Source organism: Macrosteles quadrilineatus, unplaced genomic scaffold (genome assembly GCF_028750875.1).
Source record: "Macrosteles quadrilineatus isolate MER2022 unplaced genomic scaffold, UCM_ALF_1.0 Scaffold_4__1_contigs__length_99947679, whole genome shotgun sequence".
Classification (NCBI taxonomy): Eukaryota; Metazoa; Arthropoda; class Insecta; order Hemiptera; family Cicadellidae; genus Macrosteles; species Macrosteles quadrilineatus.
Window position 1 is genome coordinate 40,831,570 of NW_026542597.1, and position 15,168 is coordinate 40,846,737.

Consider the following 15,168-nt stretch of genomic DNA (forward strand, 5'->3'; position numbering starts at 1 on the left):
TACAACTGTCACTGTGTTTTGTTTTTGGCAGACGCAGACAAGCCACAAGGGTTTGAAAAATTAAATCAGTTAAATACGTGAGTGGTGGGGGGGTTCTTAGGAGTCCAAACATCGTGCGTTTGATCGTTTTATAACTTATTTTGTTGTTACATAACCGTGCCGGCACCAGTCAGTACGAGAAAATTACTGTTTATTGTTCTGTAGTAGTCTCTCAGAAAGAGGTGCTGAGAGTGGGTCTTCAAATTCCATTGAGGTAAAATGTTTAGTGCCTAATAAAACTTAATACTATTATCATGACGTTTTATTAGATAGAGGTTAGGTTTTTACTAACACTTAAACACCATTAACTTATTGAAAGAGATCTACTCATTAGTCCTTTGATCCATTACGCTATGACAATCTAATAATATGTAAATCATTTAAATTGTTTTGAATTTGAATACATTTCTGTTTAGCTAAACAAACAGATAATACAATTATAAAAAAAAAACAACAAATAAAATCATAGTTAACTCGGCCTCCAGCCAGCTCCGTTTTCGTCAGCTGTTCAAGTAAGTACCTACTTTTGTTGTTTATTGCGGAAACGGAATACGGATAAACAAACACAACAATGAACGAAGCTGCGGCAGGAACTTACAAATACTGTCAGCAAAAAATCCAGTTACACAGATTGATTTACGGAGCTTATTAATCAAATCTGTTGGTTTTAATTTGAAAATACAATAATTTTTTTAGCTTTGCATAATTGTAACTAACATCAACAATAAAAGATCAGAGACAACAGTGTAGTTCTGCGTGTAGGTAACAAATTTGTAGGTAAGATTTCTGATATTAACATTCCTGAAGATTATATAAATAAAATGTACTTATACTCATGGAGTCTACGTCTACAGCTGGTAGCATTGACTATATATAGCCTACCTATAAAAATGCTTGTAGTCTATGCTTGAATGGATGTCTTACAAGTTTAGACCAAAACATGTTACACTACAGCTCATTATCTAAACAACTTTCACTGGAATAAGGCTTAAACAAAATGTTTAAAACCACATTTTTACAAAAAGCAATTATAGTTGTGATTATAAATTTAGTTATGAAAACGAGATTCTTGTTATTATCACACACACGTCACAGATGAGGCACAGGAGAATGTGCGTCATTCACTTTCTATATACGGTATCTACTATGTTCTTGTTTTGAAGTTAGCTAGCTTCCTTCCTGCAGTCAAAAATTCAAACAAATTTATAATTAATGAAATAAATAAGTTATATATTTCTGAAGTATTTTCTTTTTATAAAGTAAGTTAAACTCACACAATTTGTAGTTAGCTATTAAAGAGAAATTTTCATATTTAACCAATAAATATTTGTTAGGCCTATTCATTATCATATTATACTTTTGAGACAGCAAGTAAATTAAATGAGTTGATCTGTCACTGTGAAGGTTTAATATTTACCGACTGCAATCAGTATAGCATAGTTTCTCTAGTCAGGATCAGATAGTCCTTGATCATTGGGCTTTTGAGCCCAATGTGGTCGTCTAAGTTGCCAGGGTTTGGCAGCAACCTTTTAGAATTTTGATTTTCATGTCATATGTGAGCATTTTATAACCATTCAGCCACCAGCTTTAAATCTTTATAGCATACGGTATATAAGAAATTGTTTTTTTTACTAACTATTTAAATTATTCATATTTTTTTTTTTTTTTAGATAAAATTACTTTAATTTCACATAATGATTTACAATTTCAGTAACCATCATAACCCAGCAATCCCAGATGGCTGACTCCAGCCGAGGCGCCAATGCAGAAGAGATCACTGGAATGCGCCATGAGTGTGGAGTTTTTGGCTGTATTGCGGCCAGCTCCTGGCCTAGTCAGAACGATGTTGCTCAAGTCATTTGTCTTGGACTTGTAGCTCTTCAGCACAGGTAAGTAAAGTACTCTAATTGTCATGGATTTTAATGAGGAACATCTCATGTATAGAGAGAGGCTGATCTTCTTTTGTAAGATTCCGTGTCTTTTTAAAACGTTTTTATTGGCTCGCTTTCTTGTCCGGTACAAATTTTTCAATCAATTTTATACTAACTTCCCGATGAGCTAGAGACTTGAAACTTGAAACATAGCTCACAAATGAAAGACAATGCAATATTATATCATTTAATTTTTATATTTCCCTTGGGCTACGCCCTATGGGCTTGTTTTTATTAGCTCGCTTTCCTACAAATTTTTATATCAATTCCAAATGAAGTTCCCGATGAGCTAGAGACTTGAAATTTGAAACATAGCTCACAAATGGATGACAATGCAATATTATATCATTTAATTTTCATATTTCCCTTGGGCTACACCCCATGGGCTTGTTTTTATTAGCTCGCTTTCCTGCAAATTTTGATACCGTATCAATTCCAAACAAAGTTCCCGATGAGCTAGAGACTTGAAATTTGAAACATAGCTCACAAATGGATGACAATGCAATGTTATATCATTTAATTTTCATATTTCCCTTGGGCTACGCCCCATGGGCTTCCAAATTTTCCATGTTTACATTTTGAAAGAATGTAAATAGTATATCAATTAAATACTTAAACAATTAAATATATAATACTCAGCTGTAAATACTTAAATTTGACAGTTAGAAGAGCAGATGGTTAAGAGGTACATGTTCTGCCGGTGGGGCACACGGAAGATTTCTCAGGTGCCGTTTGACGTCACTAACTGCTGCGTCTAAAGAAAAAAGAAACAGACAATTTTAAAATTTTCTATTATTAAATTAATTAAACTGTCATAACCTAACCAAACTAACCAAACGTGCTGATAATGGAAAAATCGAATAAAGGTTTACTAATCTAAAAAATAGTTTTGTTCATAAAATAAAATTAAAATTGCCTAAAATTCAATTGTATAATTTTTTAATTATAAAATTAAATTGTCATAACCTAACCAAACCAACCAAACTTGCTGATATGAAAAAATTGTTGGTAAAAAGTTAGTGCCGCCGACGGGATTTGAACCCGGAACATTCGGATTATCAGCCAGCAACGTTACCCACTGCACCATCGAGGCCGACGGCTCAAAATCGTATCGTTGCGGTATTGGTGTTCCCTCAAACAGACGTCAGCAGTTAGTGACGTCAAACGGCACCTGAGAAATCTTCCGTGTGCCGTTTCGCATGTTCTGCTCCCGAGATATTCTGATTACAGATAATAATGTTTTGGTTATGTATTTACAGACCATATCTATAAATTATTTTATACCATTTAGTGCGTTTAATAACGTCAATTTAAAAAAAGTATATTTATTTATAAATTACTCCTTATTGATAGGTAGACCTTCAACTTCTGGTGTGCAATCAGTCAAGTCATAATCCCATAGAAATTACCAGGTTCATGCTTGACAGGATATTTTGATTACAAAAAAATAAAGTTCGCCTACAGTTACCTGATAAAAGCATAGGCTTCCTTGCACTCGGATTAAGTTATACAGTAGCACGCAAAGTAGCTAATTGCTACATTTACTTACTTATGCCGCACTCATTTTACTTTCCCTCACACTGTGAAACTCAGGCTAAATTTATATTTAACTTAAGTTAACTTCTTTTTTTACAACAGATTGCTATAAAACTGTTAATAACGTGTAAAAGAGTTCATAATATTTATAGTAGGCCTACAGTGACTTGGAAATCTCCTATAGTTAATACCAGGAGCAGGAAAAATATGTAATCTGAAATGGCAATATAGGTTTTGGTGTCATCAAAAGATGTGCTCTATAGGCTATCAGTGGCGATTCCAAGGAGCTAAAGTCCCCTCCCCCATTTGACCCTGGAAGTATAAATTCAAACATACACTTTGTTATAAAAATGTAACAAAAGTTTTTGGACATATGTTCTAGAACTTAAAAGAGGTGTTAAAAAGTCACTAAACCGCTTTTAAAATAGCAAATTTTTCCCGGACCCCCCTCCTCGGTGTGGTAGCCCCGCCTTAAGGTCCTAGAATTGCCAATGTAGACTATTATGTTCAGAAATGATTTATTAATAAAAAAAGAACATCATTCCGACCTTTCAAATAAAACTAAAAATATCTCAGAAGTTCATAGCCTGTTATTTAGGCACTTTTGAATTAAAGTAATATAAATTCAGAACAATTTATTTGTACCTGGTTTGGATTGGGTATTTATTCATTTTAAGTGATTTTTTACTTTACACAGAGGTCAAGAAAGTGCAGGAATCGTGACAAGTGAAGGAAACAAGAGGCATTTCAATGTAAAAAAAGGAATGGGAATGATCAACATGGTATTCAATGACGAAGCAATGAAGAAACTGAAAGGTGACTAATTTGAAAAATGACAGTTTATTACTTAAAACTGTTTCAAATTGAACTAGCCTAATTTGAATGTCTAACTGTGTTTACAGGTGAAAAAATAAATTATTTGTGATCCTAGAATAATTTAAAATTGTAAACTTACCAAATGTGTTAAACCAAACATTCAGGAGTAATTTTTGGCGTCCCCTCAATATACAACCCACCTAGCTAAATATAAAATTTGCCACATAATCTTTACGTAATTGTCTCACGTAAATCACGTTTGCGGAAGATAACTACGATGTTTTTGTGATGGAAAGAAATGATCACAATGTTCCCACCGTGATCGCGCGAGATAGCCTAGTCGTCATGATTGCAGAAGATAGTCACGATGTCTTTGATGTTACTGTGAAGTAAGTCATCATAGAGGATGATCTAGAGGAATCTTCTGGTGCTAAAGAAGAGAAATTTGATACTTCTGATGAACTTGGGTAGCCTAATGACACACTGCCCTCCAGTAGCTTCAAATCATTTTTGCATCTGTGCTATTTTTGTGGTTGTTAATTTATATTTAAAAAACTGGCTGAATTGGGCGCTGAGTTTGAAAGGTTGTGGTGTCCTATCCGATGAAGGTGGTCTTTTTTGTTGAAAAAAGTGCCAAAAATCAATAGGGTGTTTATTTGAACCCTTTGAATGCCATGCAACAATATATCGTTGTTAACTAAATTCTCTAAGGGATATAGAGAGGACACACAGGATGGGAATCGAACCCGAGCAAACGAATGCTACTGGTCAAGTGACACATGCCCTAGCCACCTCGGCTATCTGTGCTTGGAGACTATGGAGTAAAACCCGGCATATAAGCTGACGTCAACAATTGCCAACAGATGGCGCTACAACCTTTATACTTTTTTATACTTTTCATTCCAAGTTATTCAATGCGTTACTAGGTAGCAGCACTAGTTAGTCACAGTCTGTTTTGATGGCATTTTTCAGTTGAACCACAGCAGTGATCGTAAATGGTGTTACTGAGGTTTTACTGACAAACACATTTTTTTTCTTAAAAGGCTATAACAATCTTATCTAACCACATCAAGGTTTAATTCAATATTACCTGGTATGTTGTAAACTAGATGTCTTTAGATTTTATGAGACTTTAGTTTCAAATAATGCTATCAGAGAGCATTACAATTTATAAGAAAACTAGAAAATTTACAACAAAAACATAGTTTTATTCGATGTTTACTGTAAATACCAAGACTTTTCTTTGTTCTTTGATTTTGTGTTATATATGTTCTATTGACTTATTATTCCAAATTAGCCTGATTAATAAAATAGTGAGAACAAAACAGTTACAATTCAACAACAGGTAATAGAATTAAAAGATAAAAGTTATTGGCCTAGAATGGTGTCGTTTCTTAAGTGGGCTGTCACTGAAACTAAAAGCTACCAACTATAAGGATGCCACCCATATAAATTAATCTTACTTTTCAATGCAAGCAATTTTTTGTTGTTGAAAAAGTTGTCAAATTAACCAATTTGTAATACTACATAGTTGATTTAATTTTACTTTTTGTGACTTTTTATTGAGCTCTTTATTTGTTTACCATATTGAGTTATGTTTAAATGTTTGTTGTTAAGGAAACCTAGGGATCGGCCACACAAGGTACTCCACAAGTGCTGCCTCTGACGAAGTCAACTGTCAACCGTTTGTCGTACACACAGCACATGGAGTCATGGCTGTGGCTCACAACGGAGAGATCGTCAACGCTAACTCTCTGCGTGAGATGGTAAGTTGATAGCAAAGAGGTATGCTGATTTTTTGCAGTTGAGCTTTTTGACGAACAATATACTCTGTAGATGGTAGCCTATATGTTTTAGTGATTAGAGTGTGGGGTTTATGTCGATTCCACATTTTAAATTTACAATCTAATAAGGTACTGTATATAATTCCGATCCCACCTTAAGAAAAAAATTAAGTTTTTCCCCTTCAAAAGAGCAGTACAATAATTTAATGTAACTTACGCAAGCCAAACGTTTGCTCAGGATTTGAATTTCACCCCTAATTTTTATACCTGGCATAGTGATATCTTTTTACAATTAGATTTTAGTCACACCTCAGAGGGCTGCGATGTTTTAAATAACAACTTCAAAGAGATATTTTTAGTAGAGGTAGTCGTGGTAGAATGAGTGGGTTGATTTTCTACGTTTTCAGAGATGTTATTCCACTTCCAGCATGAGTTGCAATCTCATTAAGTTGTATTGCCAATAATCCTCAAACAAATATGCAAGATTTAATGTTCTTAATTGTTTTACTTACTGTTTTAAAACGTGCACTCTGCAGGTATTCTCAAGGGGTGTTGGCCTATCGACCCACTCCGACAGTGAGCTGATCACGCAGGCGTTATGTCTCAACCCGCCCGAAGGTGAGGTGAACGGCCCTGACTGGCCGGCCAGGATCAAGCAAGTGATGACTCTCGCCCCCCTCTCCTACTCTCTGGTGCTCATGCTGAGTGACAAGATCTACGCGGTCCGAGACCCCTACGGCAACAGACCACTTTGTATCGGAAAGATTGTACCTCTCAATAGCAGACTTGGTATGTCTGGGTTGTTTTACTTACTAAACTTAATTTTACCTGTTGGGTCACAACAAACATCTTCATCTGTACTCAGTTCAGTACGGTACCAGTTTTTGGATTTGATTTACACTCTCATCATCTTGTTTTTGTTCTGACCACCAAACTCCTCCTGCTTTTCTTTGGTCTACTTGTCTTTTTGCTACCTTGCGGGTTCCATTCCAGAGCCGAAAAGACTGGCTGTAGAGTTGGACCTTCTTTATGTGTAACCAATCCACAACAATCCTGAGTGTAAACTATACAGAGTGTGTTCATGGTTAGAAGTGTTCAGTGGACTTTTATAAAAAATTCATTTACATGCTTCTAAGAGAAAGCGGTCCAAACCCAATAAATGTTTTGTGGATGTACCAGGAATCGAACCCGTGTCTGCCTCACCAAAGCCCAGAAGGCTAATCACTAAAGCAAGCATCACACAATGAAGCTTTGATTCTACAAGTTGTTGTTAGAGGTGTAATTTAGTTTCTACTGTCTTTTATTATTCATTATTTTTAATATTTTTATCTACATTAATTTGATACCATAGACAAGTATTGTGTTTACAGTCTATTTTGTTTAAAGTATGTAAAAGTATGCCTATAGCAGATTTTAAGTGTCACCAAAGTTATTGTCTAAATTCTCGTAGCATTTACAGTAGAACTATCCGAATCACTCACAGAAAGAATTGGAAAAAACTGCAATAATAATAATTGTTATTAATTAAAGAAGGCAGAAGCCAAGATTGTGCCAAAATCCTGAAAATCTCCTGTGGTCACAGAAACATCATCGTTGTCTCCTTTGATTGCGGCAAAATCTTGATTATCTCGTCTTATACCATCATCGTCTCATGTGAACAATTGGACCTCATCAATGTCTTCCGACGCTCACGGAAAAATTTTCATTGTTTTCTGTGATCACGGCAAAATATTGAACATTTTCCACAGTGTGGTAAGCATAATTGGTCATGTAAAATCATCATTGTTCTCTGCAATTGCGGGAAAAGCTTGAATTAATACGTTCAGTGATCGCGATGATGGTAAAAACTTGGCTTAATCTGGCCTACTCTCTATAAAATACTCTGTGATACAGTAAATCTAAACATCCAAATGTGGTTCGGTCCCTATTGTTTTGGATAATTGTAGTTCTGCTGTACAAAATATTATTCCATCTTCATGGATAAGCATTATTTTTGTGATCCATAAGTTTAAAAACACTCAAACTAATTTTTTTGTTATATATCAATAACTCCTGTATTGTGTACAATTGTTAACAGTTCACAAGTTCAACTTATTTTAAAAGGCTGTGATCATTTCCACTCGGTGTTCTTTGTTTGATGAATCTTTAAATTTGCAGAATCCAATGAGGCCGAGGGATGGGTGGTTTCCTCTGAATCGTGTGGGTTTCTGTCCATCGGAGCTCGCTACGTCAGAGAGGTGTTACCGGGCGAGATCGTAGAACTAACGGAAACTGGTCCTCGGACTGTCACTGTTGTAGACAGGCCCGATGCATCACTCCCGGCTTTCTGCATATTTGAGTATGTCTATTTTGCCCGATCGGACACTATTTTTGAAGGTAAGTGCTTTAAATAATTTCAATGTAGTTAAGCTGTCTCAAGTTCTTTGTACAGTAGAACCTTAATAACAAGACTCTCATGGGGATTGTTAAATAAGACTTGTGATCAAGGTTTACTTCTTATCGAGGTCTGTAATAACATGTGATTAGAGGTAAAATAATTTCAAGATTTTTTTAAGATGACACTTGTTATCGAGGGTCTTCTTATCAAGGTTTCACTGTAGTATAAAGTATTTCTCATTATTTTTGTTACTGGAACATAGATATACCAAGTGTCAATTATAGGTCGGCCGCTTAGAAAACGACCTCCTCCAGCATTGGTTTAGCATTAGCGCGCAGGTCGTTTTCTAAGCGGCCGAACTAGTGTATTATTAATTCTTATTGTTATCTTATTGCCAAGAAACTTTTACATAAGAGATTTCACCTACATTTGGTGAATAAAGACACCTTTTGTGTTACAGAATTAGTCTGTCACTTTTCAATATGGTTGTCAGCTCCAAGACTAATGCAGACTAAAATTTTTTTGGACTTTTTCGGTTTTATATCAAAGGGAGACCTACTAAAAAATTTTAGGGAGACCTACTAAATGTCCTAAAAACATTTTTTTCTCTTTTGGTACAACATTTCATATAGAGTTCAAATGATTTGTAAATGTAAAATGTGGAACGTCAATATTTACATGTAAGCTGAGTTAAAATGTCCTCCTTTTCAAGCAGCATTGTGGATAATAGCAAGTTATACCCCAAGTTAACATTAAAAAAGTTATGTTAGTTAAAAATAAGCCATTGAACAGCACAGTGTCCCGAAATTCTTTTGTACAAACACAGGTCAGATGGTGTACACAGTGAGACTGGAGTGTGGCAAGATGCTGGCTAGAGAGGCCTGGGTAGACGCAGACATTGTGAGTTCAGTACCAGAGTCAGGCACGGCTGCAGCACACGGCTTCTCAAGGGAGGTAAGACATGACTGTCTATGAGTATACTCATTGAACAAGCTTCCTAATGAGAGTAGGCTACATGTTACCAAGCATGTTACTAAGCAGGGAGTGGCAAGTTTGAATATCTAGTTGAATGTTGATCACTTCACTAAAACAGTAACGTTCTTTGGGAATGTACTGTAATGTACGATGAGTGTAGAATGGATTGGTGATGATCTGTATAGTTGTCATTAAAATTAGTGTTCAGAGATATGAAATTAGGACACCTTTTGAGAAGTACGGGGATGGTCGAAACCCTGAAATTTTGAATCTCAAAACCAAAACTGAAACTTATGAAAGCGAATTTATAATCTCAAAACCTAAACGCAATACTTGCCTGATTAAAAATTACAAAAAACAAAAAATACAGGTTTATTATCAAAAGAAATTGGATTTTTTACAAATACCAAATCATAAATACATAAAATTGCTAACATTAAACAACAAAAATAATATTTGTTAACAACAAAGACTGACATAAATGAAACTCCTGTCACAGTCATAATACCATGAATGAGTTCAATACTTATTTACTTTGTTTTGAATCTCTAACCACGCTGATCAAATCTCAAAACCAGAAACTTCTCCAAAGTTTTGGTGGTTTAGAGAATTGAGATTTGGTTTTGACGCATCATTGTATAAGTAATATTTACTTAAAATTTGGAGCTTTGAAAACCACAGTGTCAACAAAATGTGGATTTATCCCTTCCATAAAACATTTGACGAAAGCTATACTCCCTTTAAAAAAATTTGGCCAACAACTGCATTATAAAAGTATGCAGATCACATGGTAAATGTAATAAAGGCCACATTTTCATATTAATGTCCAGCTGAATTTGTACTTGAACTAGGCCTATCTGCTTTATAATATTAATTGAAATCTTTTTATCTGAAAAAAAATATGTTTCTAAGCAAAAAAATCTATTTTGCCATGTCCATCCCAAAAACTCTCACTGTATCTGAAGACAGGATGCCGATCCACATACTCCTAACATAAAGATTATATCATCTTCAATCAGTGTGTAATATGAATTTAGTTTTTAAATATTTTGCAATCCCTTTACCTTGTGATTTCAGTCGGGCATCCCATTCGCTGAGGTGTTGTGCAAAAACAGGTACGTCGGAAGAACCTTCATTCAGCCGTCAACTCGTCTGCGACAGCTCGGAGTGGCCAAGAAGTTTGGAGCTCTATCAGAGAATGTTCAAGGCAAAAAGATAATACTGATTGACGACAGCATCGTCAGAGGCAACACCATCGGACCGATTGTGAAGCTGCTGCGAGACGCTGGCGCTAAAGAGGTCAGAATATGGTGATTGATTGGTTTAGTTGATTGATTCGCATTTCAGTTTTGTATTCATGGTATCTATATATTTAATACGCTAGGCATATTTTTGTCATAATTGTTTTGGAGCGGTAGTGCTACCGATCACCATGTCCAAGGTGTCATTAGAAAGGTCTTAGCATGTAGTTTTGCCATCAAACAAAAAACTTAGGAATTCCATCAGGGCTCTGCCCCAGTGGCCTTCAAAGTTCCCATGTTATTCTTAGGGAGAAAATGTTTGTTTACATTTGAACTGATGAATACTTTGAAATTGACACTAATTTTTGAAACAGCTGGTTATACTAAAATTGGAGACATGAGCATATGGATTTATTAGATTAGTTGAAAAGATTGATTTTTATGTGCACAAAATGAAAATTTAACCAAAAAAACGTTCGACATAATGGAGACAATAAGACGTCGACCAGGACGGCCAATAGAAGGAGGCCGACGAACTTTAACTGGTAGACGTGAACGAAATACAAATAATACTATTGTCGTTGATAGCCGAATACAGCAAGCACCCTTTTGTGTTGTGTTTAAATAGGAGAGAACAGGAAAAGTCTTGGATAGGAAAGATCTGGAGATGAGAAAATAAAACTTGATGAGAGACAAGGAAACAATTGAGACGTTTAGGGAATTGGATAGAGAAATAGGAAAAACCAAGGATACGCACAGGCTTTTAAATAAAAAAAAGAGACAAACGAAAATAAAGAAAGAAAAAAATTAAAACTTCCCCATGAAGGTGAGAGGAAAGGTTAGAGTGTATCCCAATAATCCTTATCACTCAGGGCAGGAGGAAGGGAGCCACGCCCTTAGGGTTTTGGACACATATTGTGTCTGAACGAGGATTGAAAGTGGCCAAAGCCTGAGAAGAAAGAAGATTATTCACGGGAAATCGGCCTGGCAAATAAGTCCCGGGCTTCAGAGGTGGTGATGGGAACGAGGGGCTTTGGTTTATGATTTAGTCTATCATCGATTTAATCAAAAGATAATCTTTTACTGACTTTCACAAATAAACTGCAAAAACTGCACGTAAACTGCGAACTTAATTAGGCCTTTAACCATCTCCACCTTTAACAACAAAACCAAGAAACCAGAAAACGCCAAATAAAAAGATCAATAAAAATGCTTCATCTCCTATGTCTAGATTGCGCACGATTGTGTGCGCCAGGTTCGCTAGTTTATATTGTTTTTGTAGATTGAATAACATGAGTGGTGTGTTTCTAACTATGGCCCCCTGAAGTCGGTAAAACAAGATATTATAACCTGAACCTTCTAAAAATATTCAGTTTCTCCTTATTAAGAAACTGGCAACCTTTAAGTTAAACTATCATTCTAAACAATGGCTTGATGTAATTTTAATTAAACTCTACGGTTTTGTTACTGAATTAAAGAAACTTTAAGGAAAAGTTTACTACCAACCAAACATTATGGGTGTTTCTAAACTAATTAATCTAAATTGATTTTGCATTTGACATTTGAAGATATCCTTACAAGTTGATAAGCATACTGCCTGCTAACCTATATTTTTAGGATCTAAAACAGTTGAATTTCCAACATCAAAGCTATGTTGCAGGTTCACATCCGCATAGCTTCCCCTCCCCTCCACTACCCTTGCTACATGGGCATCAACATACCGACCAGAGAGGAGCTCATTGCCAACAAACTGGACACAATGGGCCTGGCTCGACACACTGGTAAGAGTAACCACTCACAGAGAAAAATAATGCAGTGGAAACTTAAATAATGCGCGATTTGGGTGCCACAAAATGGTAGGGTTGAGTAATAGGCAAGTAATTTTTCAAGATTTATAAGGTTTAAATTACCTTTTTCGTCAATTGATCCTTGTGTTATAAAATAACTACAGCTGTTTCGTTCTGCTATACGAGCACATCTTCAAGTTAGAAAGCTAAAACAGTTTTCTCATCGTGAATGAGGTTGTCAGCATTTGTAAACTGCACATGTATCACACAAAACGATATTTAGGTATTTACAATAAAATCCATGGACTACTTGGCCAAGTTTTTTATTGTAAATATATCAACGTTTTTCGTGTCATGTGTCCTAAATGTGCAATGTACAAATGCTGATGACCTCATTTACGGATGAGAAAACTAACCTTAAGATGTGCTCGTATAGCAGCACAAAACAGCTGTAGTCTATCTATCTTCTATACTGTTATAAAGAAGAAGTGGTGTCTGTCTGTCTGTGTTTGAATGAGATAAACTCAAAAAATACTGAACCGACTGGGCTCAAATTGGACAAAAATTTGCTGCAGCTCAAAGGATACATATAGAACTATTCCCGCTTCGATATTGACCAAGGACTTTGCCCCAAAGGGCTTTTCGGAGTTCTGAGGTGAGAGTTTTATTAAAAGTGAATGTTGATTGGTCTCCATGGTAACAAAGAAAAAATACACAAAGTTTAAATGCAAACAAGCAGAACTGTCAAATGAAATTTAATCCCAAATTTCCAAAAAGCTGGTTCAAACATATTAAATACTGCAGGAATATTAGAACAGAAAGGGTATCGATCATAAATTTAAAATTATGATGTCACTCGCCCTAATGTAAACATTATTTAACATTACTTAAATGGAGCTGTCAAACCATATGTTAATGTCATTTCATTTGTTGTCAGTTATTAAAGTGTTTTTATTGGCTCGCTTTCTTGTCCGGTCCAAATTTTGCAATCAATTTTTAAACTTATTATTTGGCTCTGTTCTGGTGGCAGCCCTAAATTCTCATGTTTGAAGAGGCAAAGTGGATTTATAGATTAATGTAGCAATTAAAAAATATCATATCAACAAAAATTAACACCATGTCTACTTCATCAAATGACTACGTACGGTCGTGGAGAGACCAAAATTACAAAAAGCACAAACTTACCGTACATCTTTATTAATCTTGAACTTCCTTTTTTTACTGCAAAACCACCGGCACAACAAAACTAACGCACATCCCAAACCAGTCTCTAAAACTAACTGACGCTATCGCCGGCAGGCTTGCCACTGTCAAGTTCCAAAGTTGCAAATTTTGCCATTATGGTCGGGACATCATATCAAGGAACAGACTTATTTTGTCATGGTAGTATTTTGGTATATTTTTTTAAACAAATGATGTCTGGTGTTTCTGGCCTCTTGGTAAATTAAGTAAATTTGTCCTGGGTTTAGGTCTTACCATGAGAATTACGGCAATAACTTATCGCCTTTGTGTGAATTTTACTATAACACTATAATAATTTCAAACAGGAGCTGACAGCTTGGCCTACTTGTCGGTTGAAGGACTTTTGGAAGCTGTAAAACACAATATCCAGCGGAGCAACGGACTACAAATTGGACATTGTACAGCCTGTCTCACGGGGAAGTATCCTCAGGCTCTGGAGTGGTGATCCTTGGATACTGGATATGTTTGAAGCATTCAACTTGGGCAAGTCAGAAAATTGGAAAATTGTTGGCTTTAAAAAAGTAAATAGCAGAAAACACACAGGATCGGTTAAAATACATTGGGAAAGTACTTCTAAGTATGAAACAATTGTTGTATTCATCTATTTGCATTAGATTTTTGAACCATGTGAATGTAGAAAGTGTATAATATGTAGAACTTAAGTTCAGTCTTTTGGTGACTTTCTTAGTATTAAATAATTGGGTAATCAAACTGCTCAGGGTAAATTGTTAGCGTTATTTTCTTGATGGAATCAAGAATATATTGAGGGATGCATTTAAAATGTGAAATCAATGTTATATTTTTTTCAATGTAGTCAACCAAAGAGCTTATCTGAACTTCTGTTTTAGAATCAAAACATTCCAATGGTACCTTCTTATGTAGTGGTAAGAATCTCAGGTTGTTAGTGTTAACCACAAAGGATGTTTATAAATGTTTATTCTTCTTTGTAGTAAGGGAAAATGTTGAGGTATTGCTCAATCTACTGTTTATATGTCTACATTTGTTGTTAAAATACTATTTACAGATTTTTACATACATGTAGGCTATACTTTTATACATATTTTTATATTAGATATTAAAGTTTATAATTCAGTATACAAACTGTGTTTTCATTTGCCCCTTCTTTTTGATATATTGAAATAAGTAAATTCATATCACATAAAAAACAAGATACCGTACAATTAATTTAGTATTATTCTCCGTTCACAAAATTTAGGCGGTTTTAGGGGAAGAAATTCATAATAATTAACCGTTAAGAATTAGTAAAATGAGGAGAAAGTATGTGTCTATTTGCTGATAAAGTATTTTATTTTTTAAATATTTGATTAAAAAAACTATTAAAAATTTGTTTTTACACACAAGGAACTTATATTAATCAATGACCCCTGGTAAAAGCTTGAAAATCAATTTGTAAAAAAAGTTAATGGGTTTAGAACACTT

The 15,168-nt window shown here is 35.1% G+C and overlaps 1 protein-coding gene across 1 annotated transcript; it reads left to right on the forward strand.

The window, feature by feature from the left end:
• The first annotated feature begins 18 nt into the window (after window positions 1–18).
• On the forward strand, window positions 19–14,823 carry LOC128991923 (amidophosphoribosyltransferase-like). Its single transcript, XM_054415208.1, has 10 exons — window positions 19–253; window positions 1,751–1,928; window positions 4,204–4,322; window positions 5,940–6,088; window positions 6,643–6,895; window positions 8,264–8,482; window positions 9,310–9,437; window positions 10,536–10,757; window positions 12,360–12,480; window positions 14,034–14,823. The coding sequence occupies exons 2-10, from the start codon at window positions 1,777–1,779 to the stop codon at window positions 14,171–14,173; spliced, it is 1,503 nt and encodes a 500-aa protein (XP_054271183.1). The 5' UTR covers window positions 19–253; window positions 1,751–1,776; the 3' UTR covers window positions 14,174–14,823.
• The last annotated feature ends 345 nt before the right edge of the window (window positions 14,824–15,168 follow it).